A 13,644-nucleotide genomic window follows, 5' to 3' on the forward strand; every position below is an offset into this window, starting at 1 on the left:
TGCTGACATTTTCTGTCTACCCACCTATTGGGGAGGATCCCCAAGACCTCCAGGAAGGATATGATGGGATTCAGGAGGAGATCCTTACTCAGGAGCTTCCACAATTCCATTAGCAAATGGACTGGCTACTTGCCCACAATGCATTTGGAAATGTCTGCCTGCCTTCCCTCCGACTCACTCAAATGAAAATGATTTTCTCGTGTGTGTGTGTGTGTGTGTGTGTGTATCATTTTCAGAGTTCAGAAGAGCTGCTTCTCTCAGTTAGCCACATCAAACAGATAATTGGAATCCTGAGGGACTTCATCCGCTCCCCAGAGCACAGGGTGATGGCAGCCACAATATCAAAACTAAAGGTGGACCTGGACTTTGACAGCTCATCCATCAACCAGATTCACCTGATTCTGTTTGGGTTCCAAGATGCTGTGAGTGCACTATCGGGCCCTGGAGTTAGCTCACCCTGTTCTGTTCTTCTATAGCACCCATTCCTTCTCATTTCTTTACGGCCTGAATCCCAAGTTTGTAAACATTAAGCACATAGTAATAACATCACTTTGTGAAGTGTACCAATTGCATTTGACCACCGAGCGCGCGTGTGGGATGTGGGAATTTGCATTGGCCACCACAGTGGCTATACTTTTGTGCCTGTTCAAATGTATGTTACTTCAATTATAAATCCAGATCTGGTTTATCTTGTTACATGCTCCCAATATAGTCAGTCTGTCATGTCATAGATGATCAATAAATGTCCCTTGAATAAACAACCAAGGGGGCCTGATGATATTGATCCCATCTTTTAGAATCCATTTTGACTTAGGGTCCATCTAGAGGAAGATTCATTCAGAAGAATGAACCAGGCAGAAATCCAGGACAGCACAGCAACGATTCATCTCAGTGGGAATAGAAGCAAATTGAATAAGTCTGTTTCTTAAAAGTCCAATGGAGCTGGGCAGTGGTGGTACATGCCTTTAATCCCAGAACTTGGGGCTACAGAGTGAGTTCCAGGACAGCCAGGGCTACACTGAGAAACCCTGTCTCGGAAAACAACAACAACAAAAAAGTACAATGGAATAGACATAGGAACTTTTGTGATTTTTTTTTTTAGGTCAATAGAATTTTGAGAAACCACTTAATTAGGCCCCACTGGATGTTTGCAATGGACAACATCATCCGCAGAGCTGTGCAGGCTGCAGTCACCATTCTCATTCCAGGTAAGTAAATGCCTTCTTGCACTCAAGATCCGATTCGGGCTGCCGAAGAAAAGACCAGTAGTATCCTCAGCATCCAACAGCGGTTGCTTTGTTTCCATTTGGCTTATACTTCCCTGCAGTTAAGTAAATGCTCCCATAGAGCGTTCTGGAACGACAAGTCTGTGATAACACCTCATGGTGCCCTGTTTACCTACCTCCTAGGTGTAATGGTGACTGTGCAGAGATTATACTTTTGATCTTACCAGGGAGTCAATGTTGGAAGGCAGGGATCCTCTGGTGCTCATACAGCTTCCTCAGTGTGCATGCTCTCAAGCTTATTAGATAGTTGATAATTACATAACTCTTTCTTCCCTTGGAATCATCCTGTAATCCATACGCATGCGTGGTCATTCTGGGGAACCAATTCAGGGTCTCGTGTTCTGAAGCACATGCTGTACCTCTCTGAGCCATGCACCCCAAGCCCAATGTGAGGCTTCCTTTTTGAAATGAGGTGCCCAGTATGCTTCTCCTGCAGTACTGTGGCTGAGGATGGCAGCTTTAGAGTTGTTGCCCCTTCCTATTGACACTGGATCCTTGCTGGCCACTTCTGTCTACTCTCTCAAATGCTCCCTGGAACAGGCACCAAGCAGAGCACTGGCCTGTTTATAGCACTCATGGCTTGCTGGCCTTCACATCCTTCATTGTCAGTTGCTTCTTGTATAAACTGGGAAGGACCATATTTACACTGCAATCCATTCAAGTCATCTCTTTACTCAGTAGTCCCCTCCTACAGCAAGCACTGTTGAATTGCCTTGTTGAGTGTTATTCTGTACCTTGGTATGTTTTCACAGAGCTCCAAGCCCACTTTGAGCCTGCTTCTGAGACTGAAGGGGTAGACAAGGACACAGAAGTAGAAGGGGACTATCCCCTAGTAGACCTCCTCAGCCAAGAAGTGCATGTGACACCCAGAGGCACCAGACCTGGCTCAGTGGCTATCCAGGAGGGCCAGCCCCACCAGCAAGACCCAAGTCTCCAACTGAGCAAGCTCAGGCAAGAGACCAACAGGTCAGGATCTTGCAAACACTGTACAAGACTCCCTGGTCACTAGTGAGAACTTCCCCCCCAGACACGGAAAAGATAGATTCCCTGTCAGCGAACTGGGGCAAGGGTGCATTTATAGCTTCAGCGGGAACCAGGGCCTCTTCCCTTTCAGTGCCAGGAATCATCAGTACAGTGCCTTGTCACAGGTCACACATCTTCCATATAGAAAAACATCTGAGTTTTGTCATCATAATAGAGCCCCCAGCATGGCATGTGGCCCAGCAGTCTGCCCCACAGCAGTTAGGAAGAGTAGGGGCAATATAGCACTTTGTAGACAGTGATGTGTCCTATAGCCCTGTCCTTAAGCCTTCCCAGTCACTTGTTAGATTGCCTTTCCAACCTTGATAGTGAATGTAATTCCCCTTTGCTCTGGAAATTCATAATTGTCAGTAACCTTTTAAGGAATATTATCCACAGCTGCAATAAACTAGCTGGTGATTATTCCAATTGCCACCTTTTTACTTGTGGCAGTGCTGTCTCAATGGTGGAGATTAGGTACTGGACACATGTTTTGGATTTTAATAAGATTTTAATCTTATATTACTAATTTTTAAGACCTGGACTTTTAAATGATCATGGTGGCAATACTCAGATTTAAGATGACAACAGATGTAAAAGTTGGTAGTAAAATTCATAGCATTTCTTTGAAGTGTCTTTGCAGGAAGATTTGTGATCACCCAACTCAGTATTAATGTGACTAGCTAATAACTTACCCTGCCTAGCCTCATGGTCTGGCATAAACATGGGAATCATTGCCAGTAAGCACAGTGGCTCAAGCTACTTAACAAAGGCAGGCAGGGCAGAGGGGAGAAAGGATTTTTGACTTGTTGAATGCTAGTACTTTTGCCTTGTGGTCTTGCTGGGGTAGAAGTGTCCACCAAAAAGAAATGACCACAAAAGTGTTTTCATCCACTTATACATTATGGCTGCCCCTTCTTGGGACAACATCAGTAATGAACTTCAGTCATTTAAAGCTTTTTACTTGAGTCCTTGGTTCACCAATACAGATAAACTAATTAAAAGGCTATGCCAGGTGGTTAAAGTAATCATCTTATTAGATACATAAGCAAACAAAAGGAGGCTAGCCATGGTTCTGACTTGCAACCCTGTTCCCTTCCAGTGTTAAGGTGCTAGCATGTGGAGATCCGGAAGTCTGAGGCTTAACTGCACAAAAACTTGCCTTTCATGTCCCAGGGAGACCATGAATAAAACTGTCCCAAAATGAGTAAGGCCCTACCTCTGAGACTGAGTAAACTGCTTAAAGAATCTGTGCATGGAAAAGAATGTTCACTTCCGAAGCATTGCTCTAAGGCTTAAACGCTCTCCCGGCAGTCCTGGGTCCTACTTGAGTACTGAGTGAGTGCTAGCAGCATGCCTCCCCAGCTGTTCTCACCAGAATGCTACTCTCTGGCTAGGGCTCCTAATGAGCTGAGAAAGAAGGCTACCTAGCCTAGATTCAGCTATTTTATCTGACTGGGTTTTAATAATCAGGTGGTCCTTCTGGCCAAGTTCTAATGATCAACAGGAAATTCAGTTTTAGTTCTTGATACATTTTGAAACAAGACTGCTCTAAAAAAACATAATCAAATTTATTTTTCAGAGCTCTGCACATTGTAGTCTATGATCAAAGTCCTGGCAGTTTGAGGGTCTGCCTGCTGGTGTATACCATATACTCACGTGTCCTCAAATGGTGTCAGGGCCTCTTAAATCATCTTAGTAAGAATTTCAGGAGGGATACAAACATCAACTCCATTGTAAAATACACCCACACTCTCAGTATTGGGTCTTTGCTGTCAAGAAAGACAGACAGTTCTTCTATACAGGCAGAAACCTACTGGACAGAAATCTTTAGTCACCTGCTTCTTTGTTTTTCCAATATCTAATGTTCACCAAATGTATGAATTGAAATGGGAATACTTTGTGCATGATGGGTTTCTTGTTTTTTTAAAAAACAGACTTTGGGAACACCTAGTTCAAAAAGAGAGGGAGTACCAGAATCTTCTTCGGCTAATTCTAGACCAGAAAACTCAAGAATTGTATCACCTTCGGTTGCAGTACAAATCCAATGGTGAGTCACTGTCCCTTTGCTCTGACATAGGTGTCAAAGAGGGACAAACTACTAAAGCTCTGACTTCTGCCTTGACGAGAGAAATGGGCGAGGTTACCATATAGTACATGAACAGTGATCATAATGGGTGGAGCTCAGAATAGTAAGAAAGGGCAGGGTAACAAAAACGTTCTTGACTTTGATAGTCATTGCACGACTTTGAATCAACCAGGTTACCTACATTAGACTGACTCTCACATGTACCCCTCAGGCACAGAAGTAGCTCTTGGAATGAAGAACTGGAAGCTCTGCTACAAAGTCTTAACACAAGCTTCTCGTTCCAGTGTAGTGAGGACTATCCAGTCTGAGATGAGAACAAGCCATTTAAGGGAGACTGAATATCTCAAGTCCAAACTTACTAAAAGTTATCTTAGGTCGAGATGATTGTTCTCTGGAAAGGGAACTCAAGACCTGGAAAAGTAGCTGAATCAAACAAGTTTAATTCGTTTCCTTTTCACAGCACATTTACATTTCTGTTGGGATACATCATCACATCCACTCGGTTACTTTTAAAGCATTTTATGGTTATACATTACTATACAATAAAACAAAATTGGAATCATTATAGGTGGTACAGAGAACCCACCACCTCCTGATGGACTGGGAACCGACAGAGAGCTTATAGACTGGTTGCAACTACAAGGAGTGGATGCCAATACAATAGAAAAGGTACATTTCTAAATCAAAGTATTCCTATGATATTGTTGAAAAGCTGCTTATCCATACATTGAATCTTTCAGATTGTTGAAGAGGATTATACACTTTCTGATATTCTCAATGATATCACTAAGGAAGACCTAAGGTGCCTCAGACTACGGTAAGAGAGCCTCCCGACAGTTTAGGGGTTTTTTCATGTGAATACTTAAAAATGCTAGTAGCTCCCCTACCTTTCCTATGTCACAGCAAACACAGCTCATTTTCTCAGGTTCAAGGTGGCAAGGCATGAAGTGATAGACCTTTCTTTACACTCTTGTTTAAATGTCCACACCTCTNCACAGAGCCACCAGCATTCCTATGGTACCATATTCAGAAAAAAGGCGACATTTGCTTTTAAGTTAGAAATTACATTTAAAGAGTAGATGGCTGGCTTCAAGTTTGCTTTTCTTCTGCAAATTATTGTTTTGCAGGGGTGGTGTCCTCTGTAGGCTCTGGCATGCAGTCTCCCAGCACAGAAGACAAATGCAGGAGTCTTCACAGTGAGCCGAGCCTGGGGAGAATCAGCACAAAATACCCTCCACCTGCTCATGGTTAAAGCTTCTGNTGTCGTACACACAACTCCGAGGTTCCCAGGAAGACCCTTGCTCATTTCATTCCAGCACGTGTGATTTTAGAGCATCCTTGTTTATAAACAAGATTGTAAGTAAAATGTCAGCCCTGACCTAATATTTAAAAACTCAGCATAGCACTGGAAAGATAAAGCATACGTATTTTATAAACTAGTGTAATTACTTAAATGTGAAAGGTTAAAAAGTGTGCCTTGCAATAGGAGTACAATTTCATGTTTGTTAAATGTCTAAATGGAAAAAATTAAACTATTTTACCTTTGAGGTGACTGAAGTACCCTTATTTTGAAACACGTGATTTTGTNTAGCCTTTGATCAGAGACATGATGNTCAGTGCCAACCTCCACAATTCCTGGTGGCTGCTACACTTCTACCTATGCTTTGCATTTCCCGAGCAGGACCACACCACCAAATGGCAGAGTTCTTCCTTTTTAGTACCTAACCCAGGATATAATGGATGGTTATAAACTCTGCAATACCCATCTCAAAATCCTATACAAATCCAATACGCTCTTATTCACATGAATGAATACACCGAATACAGCAATGTACAAACTGCATGCAATTTTACTCTCCCTTAATTTACATGTTTTCAAGACTTTTGTTGTCTGGGTATTTCCTGTCAAAGTTGANAGCACAGAGTTCCTTACACTGGCTGAGGAACACCCATCCATCCATCTAACAGTCTCCCATTAACTGACTGACTTAAACTTGATCCACTGGTTGGCACCACGCACTTCAAAGGGAGCGTCACTGCTGTAGATGTGATAGCCTAGTTCCTNCAACGGGGGCTCAGGATCAGCCGTGGCAAACTGGGCAGCATCCTCGATTTCTTTCCTCACTTCCACATCAATCTCCTAAACAGCAGATTACAATAGAAGAGATTGTTTTCAATCCAGGGCAGTTTTGGAACCAACTAGAATGTTTGAGAACCTGTTGGTAGTAATATTATGTGACTCTTCAACAGCATATGAATTAAAAATGGAAAGCATATTTTTAGGAAAAAGGGAGAAACAAAGTTTTTGTATGAATGTGATTAGTCACTTAAGACTGTGAGTTTGTAACTCTTAATTGTCTGTAGAGGCCAGAGCTGATATCAGGCATCATCTTCCGTTGCTCTCCACCTCCTTATTCTGAGGGTTGGCCAGCATGCTCCAAGAATCTGCTTCTCTCTACCCCTACCAGAGGCCCATTGTCTGTGGGTGCAGGGATGCTTGTGCAGCAGGCACTGAACCAACTAAGCCATTTCCCTGGTTCATTCTCAGCAAGAGGACTAAAATATAGCCCTGTGAGCCTTCAGAGCACTTTCTCAACTCTCAGGCCAGCTGAGGGTGACATTTTGTGAGAGATGGGAAACTGGTATAGTACCCAATTTTAAAGCCAGGCTTAAACCTCCAAGAGAAACTGTACCTTTAATTCTTCAACACTTGCAAGATTGCTGTTCACCATTCTATCCTTGAGAAGCATAATAGGGTCACTCTTACTTCTTACTTCCTGGATTTCTTCTCGAGTGCGGTAGCTGTAGAGAAGGGAGATGCAGTGAGTGACAGACCCATAAATGCCTGTAGACCAGACAGCTGAGTGAAGTATAGGAGTCTGTTTTTGAAAGCGAGGAACAAGTTAATAGCGATGTCATGTCACTGTGGGAATAGCAGGGTGGCAGGCAGTTAGGCATCTTTTATAGAAAGTTATTAACATCTATATTGGTCAGGCTGTGGCAGAGCCTCTCAGGGGACAGCTATATCAGGCTCCTGTCAGCAAGCACTTCCTGGCATCAGCAATAGTTGTCTGGGTTTGGTGGCTGCTTGCAGCCAAGCATTGGACTGAGCATGTGAACCCCAATAATGGAGTTAGGGGAAAGAGCTGAAGGGGTCTGCAACCCCATAGGAGGAACAACAATATGAACCAACCAGACCCCCCCAGGGACTAAGCCACCAACCAAAGAATACACATGGAAGTTCCCATGGCTCCAGCCGCATATGTAGCAGCCTTATCTGGCATCAATGAGAGGGGAGGCCCTTGGTCCTGTGAAGGCTTGAGGCCCCAGGGTAGGGAAATGCTAGGGCGGGTGAGGTGGGAGTGGATGGGTGGGTGGGGGAGCACCCTCATAGAAGCAGGGGGAGGGGGGAATGGGATAGGGTGGTTGCAGAAGGGAACCCAGGAAAGGGGATAACATTTGAAATGTAATTAATAAAATAACCAATAAAAAATGAAAAATTAAAAAAAAAGAAAAATCTTTGCTCCAACTTCAGGCTTCTCTAGCATTCTGACAAGGGCCAAGTTCCGATTCACTTCTTTGATCCGGAAGGCAGGGCCATCACTCTTTAGCCTCAGTTTTTTACATGGATAGGGCAAATGGAAGCTTGCAGATGTGCTAGTTCCAGGCTCTGAAGCACCACAACACCTACCACAACGCCTTGCCTTTCTCACTAAGACCCCAAGCAGCATGGCCAGCAAAATGCTGGGCACCAAGTTACTACTGGTTACTTTGGAAAAAGCATCGGGGTTCTGTGGTGGGGCAGTTGCTACACATCTATCTACTCATCCACATAACTTGTTCTCTGCCTTCCCTTAGTCCATTCTATAACGGCTAAACTTTAAACTTGACTTCTTTCAACTGTGACAAACCTCCTAATTCAGAAGTCCCTGTTAGAGCTAAGTGAAAAGGACAACTGGAACTTCCCATGTGGCAGTTCGCCTTGCTCCCTACCAGTGACATTTTCAAACCCCAGTCCTCTTCAGGTAGAACATGCCATGCCTGAATTAGGGGTAATGCCTAACTAAATGACCCCCAAAATAATTCTGTATCGCAGACCTGCCTGACATTCAATTCTACCCTATAATTTAGTTACATAATAATGCTCTTTTTGAAATTGCTCCTCATGCTGTAGCACATAGGATACACTGCAGGCTGCTTTCAGACTAAGACTCAAAATAACCACTTGATGCCAACAAAACTGCAATTATATCCAGTTGCAAAAGCCAATGTTGCAGTACTCGCAAAAGCCAATGTTGCAGTACTCTGCCATTTTAAGTAGCCCAAAGCCTGCCCACCCACTATTATGGAAACCACACGCAGATTCCTCACGACCTTACCTTACTCCAGGGTCACTCATGCTGTGTCCATGGTAGCGGTAAGTCTGTAGCTCCATCAGGATGGGCCCCTAAAACAAAGCCAAAGTGTTTAAAATGATGGGACTGGGTGCTGCCAACAATCATTGACCTCAAATGGAAACCACCCCCTGCCCCCATTGACATTCAATACATTCTTAATCCTTCTATGTATCATCTCAGCTGTCAGGAGTTTACTGGTTGATTTTTCTTTTGAGACAGGGTTTCTTTTTTTTTAATATTTTTTTATTATGTATTTTCCTCAATTACATTTCCAATGCTATCCCAAAAGTCCCCCATACCCTCCCCCCCACTCCCCTACCCACCCATTCCCACTTTTTGGCCAGCATGACTATGGTACCTCACTGGACTCTGTCTTCGAGAACTCATTACCCCAGGATAGTTCTAACTGCTATCCAGAAAGCCTTCTTTGAACTTTGAGATAAATGTTATTATAAATGTATAACCTAAAAGCCTATGAAAAGATTTCCAATCTTACCTTACCAGACCTGCAATAGGCAGCTGCAAACTTTGTTGCCTCTCGGACACACAAGATATCCATTCCATCTACCTGTTAATAAAGGTGGAAGGGGCAGAATGTAGCCACAGTGTACAAACCTATTTCACTGCGATTGTGGTGCCGGAGAATGGAGAATGGGATCCAGAGCCTCGCACATGCTAGGCAAGTTCTTGGCCACTAAGCCACACCTCTCCTCCCGCGCCACTTTTCTATGACCTAGTCAGGCATAAGGTGATGAAACCATAGAGCAGCTAGGGACCTTACCCTGAGTCCAGGAATAAAATCTCCTCTTTTGTAGTAGTCCGTGCTGGCTGCTGCTCTCTCAACAGACGTCCCCATGCCATAGCGGTTGTTCTCACAGATAAAAATGCAAGGTAATTTCCACAGTGCTGCCATATTGTAAGCTTCAAAGATCTGACCCTGAAAAGAGTTTAGAAAATGTTCACGTGGCTTAGTTTTGCTCACTTCTCGGGACCCTCCCCATCCCGAACAACTGGTGCTCTACCTAACACAGAAAGCTTGCGCAAAGGCCAGGAGAGCCTTTCTAACCAAGGCTTTGGTGGGAAGGGAAAGGAGCATGCGCTGGCCATGGTAGGGGTATGACGGGCACTGTACAACTAATATGCATGTGGGGGTCTGCTAATACAGGACACACTATAAAGAGCATGGAGAAACACTGAGCTACCAATTAGTTATATACTCTCATTAATCTGTCAGACTCACTTGACCAGATAATCAGAGTGACTCGGCAGCATCTGAGACATGCCTCACTAAGTGCCGATCCAGAGAATGGGGAGTAATGAGACCAAGAAACCAACAATTAAGGTTCTGACACTACAGGAATCCGGCATTGCCCTGGAGCCCAAGAAAGTAAGAGTCTATAGATTTACAAGTGGAGCTAAACACCTGCTAAAAGCACATGCTGCTCTTGGAGAAGACCCAGGTTCTGTTCCCAGCCCCCACATGACAGCTCACAACCATCTTCAACCCTAGCTCCAGAGGATCTTCTGACCTCTACTGTCACCAGGCAGACATGCAGTACACAAACATACATACAGGCAAAACAATCATACACACACACAAAACTAAATAGATCTTTTTTCACAGGGCCATAAAACCAGATGTGAGTGTGCCACATGAAGTGCTATTTCAATAAACAATATCCCATTTCTTTTTAAGTCCAAATATGACAAGTCACAACTTGGAAATTCAGAGCTGCACTTGCCTGATTAGCAGCACCATCGCCGTATAATGTCAAACAGACCTCATCTTTTCCATTGTACTTGCAGGCCAGGGCAATTCCTGCTCCCAGGGGCACCTAGCAAAACCAACAACCAGGAAAGGACCCAGTAAATGAATCAGTTACAATACTCTTAAATTTCAACATCTGGAGCTAAACTAGTGCTGTAACTCTCCACTCCCACCCTGTCACTAGTCACCTACCGGGTTATTGTAAACAAAACATAACTACTATATTGTTTCAACAAGGGCTGACATTTGTCCACCCAAAGATTTAACTACCGATCCTAACAAAGTAAAAATGGGAACCTAGGTTTATTATACAATAAAAACCTACTGCATTGGACATTTTTGTGTGCTGTTACTGTTTCACCTCTCATTGATAAGAATGAGGACTCCCTAAGGAGAGTGAGGCTTTGATTATGATTAGGCTGTCAGTCTAACAGACCCTTTCTTGTAACTGGGCCCCAGCATGAGAGTGAGGTGAGACGCAATTCATTTTACTGAACTATAATAAGGTAAAGGGACAACTCCACTGTTACAGGGTTTTACTCATGAAACACAGCAAAAAGTATGAACTTTGGATCACTACCTATTAACTAATACATTGGTAAGACTAAGTGTTTAAAAACAAACCAGGGTTGGCGAGATGGCTCAGCGGGTAAGAGCACTGACTGCTCTTCCAAAGGTCCTGAGTTCAAATCCCAGCAACCACATGGTGGCTCACAATCACCTGTAATGAATCTGATGCCCTCTTCTGGAGCGTCTGAAGTCAGCTACAGTGTACATACATATAATAATAAACAGATCTTAAAAAAAAAAAAAAAAAAAAAAAAAACAGACCAAACTCTCAAATTTTATTGCAATCCTTCCAGAGAGAAGTTCTCCAGGGTGAAGAAGTTCCTGGACCAAACCTACTAACATATCTGCTCTTCCTCAGTTACCTGAGCTCCAACGATGCCATTGCCTCCATAGAAGTTCTTGGCGTACATGTGCATTGACCCGCCTTTCCCTTTAGCACAACCTCCTCTTCTTCCTAGAAATGGCAGCACATAGCCATGCATGAAAACCCAACCACACAAAGCAGTAGCCATCCAATTGTCTAACCACCTGTCCCTTCAGGAGAACACATTCCTCCTTGTCTCCCTGTCGGATAAGGAAGGTTACCTAACCCTCCAGTGTCTGCTCTCTCTCTAGTCACGTACCCTACATCAGCACGGCATCTTGACATTGGGGTTGGAGGAAGTACATGAACCCGACTTCGCCACTGGTACACTGAATAATATATGACCCAAAAATGTCACAGGAAAGAGGGATAGTAAATAGCTATCTAGACTCTGTCAGCATGCTACAAAGCACTTCACCCAATTTACTTTCTCCACTAGACTTCTTGCTGGCATGTTTAGTGACAGCAAACCTTATTCCCACTGTACAGGGCTATGATTTTTCAATTTCACATTGAGGGGTCAGGTAGCCTCATAAATGGTTTCCTCAAAGGTACAACAGAGGTACCAAAGTGCTACGCCAGAAGGATCATTTCATTTTTTTTTTTTTACCACTAACTCATAATGCTTAGCAACTTAATGGGAGCTATCTATCCGACTACCCCTCCATGCACTAACCCGTCTCTGTAAATCTACAACAAACCTGTTAGCTCTGCAAGAATTGCTCGCACAGGCAGGCCCCGAGTGAAGGTGAAGCCATGTGCTCGATAGGCGGTGATGAGGTGGTCCGTGGGGTTTATGCCAGCCTCCAGGCCCACGCAGCAGGCTTCCTGTAGTAGAGGAGGAAGGAGCCAGGAAGCAATGCCATTTCCACAGTTGAATAAAAAGGTTTTATTAGAACTAGTTTTTAAAAAAAAATTAGGGAAGTAAATCCCGCTACTCGTAATCCAAAAGACAAAGGTACAAACCATAAACCATAACCAGTCCACACAAGTGCTGTCTCCTTTAGCCTGGGCAGCTTTGACAATAACCGAATAGAATGTAATGAAAACCAAACACGCCTTAGTGGGTTCTGTTTCCATATGGAAGTAACTGACCAGAACCAAGTCATGGCACCTCTGGGTGGGGCATAACCATTCCCACTCCCCACGGATCCACCTTGCATATTTTGTTATACATGGCCTATTTCATTTATTCTACCTTGCTAGCTCCCAGAAGTTTCTGAATTTGGAACCAGTAGCAGTAACCAATTGTGCTGTGCCTGCAGTAGCTGTCAACTTAAAAAGTTCTAGAATGGGGCTGGAGAGATGGCCAGTGGTAAAGAGCACCACTGACTGCTCTTCCAGAGGTTCTGAGTTCAAATCCCAGCAACCACATGGTGGCTCAAAGCCATCTATAATGGGATATGATGCTCTCTTCTGGTGTGTCCGAAGACAGCTCCCATACATTAAATAAATCATTCTTTTTTTTAAAAAAGTTCTAGATTCACCTAGGAGAAAAATCTCTGGGTGTGTCTATGAGGAAATGTTTCGGGTTCAAGTGGGAAGATCTACCCTAAATCTGGGGACACCATCCCACAGGCTAGGCCCCCAGACTGACTTAAATAGGACACAGTAAGGTGGGCAGCAGCACTCGCCTCTCTGCTTCCTGACTGCAGATACAATACTCTCCCCGCTCTCTCGGCTCCCACTGCAGTGCCCTCACCAAGACAGGCTGTACCTTCAAACTCTGAGCTAAAAATCAGCATGCCCTTATGTTGCTTTGGTTGGCTATTCTGTCACAAAGGGAAGTAACTCATACACCAAAAAAGCAACAAAATAGCCCCCTTTCCCCAGGAATTTATACAGTATAGATGAGTGGGGTTCTAGCAAATTTTAGGGCAGTAAAATGCTAAGAGCAGATGTAAAATTGAGAAACTCTAGCTGTGAATGAATTCTTAAGGCTACACTTCACAGTGGGTCCTAGTATTCTAGTTTCTAGCCTAAAACCCTACCTTCAAAGCCTTCTGACCTGAGAAGTCCAGTGAAAAACAGTAAATAAAAACTATTTAGCCGGGCGGTGGTGGCGCACGCCTTTAATCCCAGCACTTGGGAGGCAGAGGCAGGCGGATTTCTGAGTTCGAGGCCAGCCTGGTCTACAAAGTGAGTTCCAG

At 43.9% G+C, this 13,644-nt stretch overlaps 2 protein-coding genes across 2 annotated transcripts in view; one reads left to right on the forward strand and one right to left on the reverse strand.

The window, feature by feature from the left end:
- The window catches only part of Map3k15 (mitogen-activated protein kinase kinase kinase 15), a 141,041-nt gene extending 135,441 nt beyond the window's left edge, over window positions 1-5,600 (forward strand). Inside the window, exons 23-29 of the mRNA XM_021152935.2 lie at window positions 237-422; window positions 1,103-1,208; window positions 2,039-2,252; window positions 4,244-4,356; window positions 4,964-5,064; window positions 5,136-5,212; window positions 5,523-5,600. Of these exons, the coding sequence (XP_021008594.1) occupies window positions 237-422; window positions 1,103-1,208; window positions 2,039-2,252; window positions 4,244-4,356; window positions 4,964-5,064; window positions 5,136-5,212; window positions 5,523-5,595 (870 nt within the window). The 3' untranslated portion in view covers window positions 5,596-5,600. The remainder of the gene's footprint in view (window positions 1-236; window positions 423-1,102; window positions 1,209-2,038; window positions 2,253-4,243; window positions 4,357-4,963; window positions 5,065-5,135; window positions 5,213-5,522) is intronic.
- Pdha1 (pyruvate dehydrogenase E1 alpha 1 subunit) overlaps window positions 4,816-13,644 on the reverse strand; it is a 15,550-nt gene continuing 6,721 nt past the window's right edge. Inside the window, exons 4-11 of the mRNA XM_021152936.1 lie at window positions 12,196-12,322; window positions 11,493-11,584; window positions 10,535-10,627; window positions 9,574-9,729; window positions 9,289-9,360; window positions 8,775-8,842; window positions 7,089-7,197; window positions 4,816-6,535 (exon numbers count right to left, since the gene is read on the reverse strand). Coding sequence (XP_021008595.1) covers window positions 6,371-6,535; window positions 7,089-7,197; window positions 8,775-8,842; window positions 9,289-9,360; window positions 9,574-9,729; window positions 10,535-10,627; window positions 11,493-11,584; window positions 12,196-12,322 — 882 coding nt within the window. The 3' untranslated portion in view covers window positions 4,816-6,370. The remainder of the gene's footprint in view (window positions 6,536-7,088; window positions 7,198-8,774; window positions 8,843-9,288; window positions 9,361-9,573; window positions 9,730-10,534; window positions 10,628-11,492; window positions 11,585-12,195; window positions 12,323-13,644) is intronic.

The sequence above is a fragment of the Mus caroli genome, chromosome X (assembly GCF_900094665.2).
Source record: "Mus caroli chromosome X, CAROLI_EIJ_v1.1, whole genome shotgun sequence".
Lineage (NCBI taxonomy): Eukaryota > Metazoa > Chordata > Mammalia > Rodentia > Muridae > Mus > Mus caroli.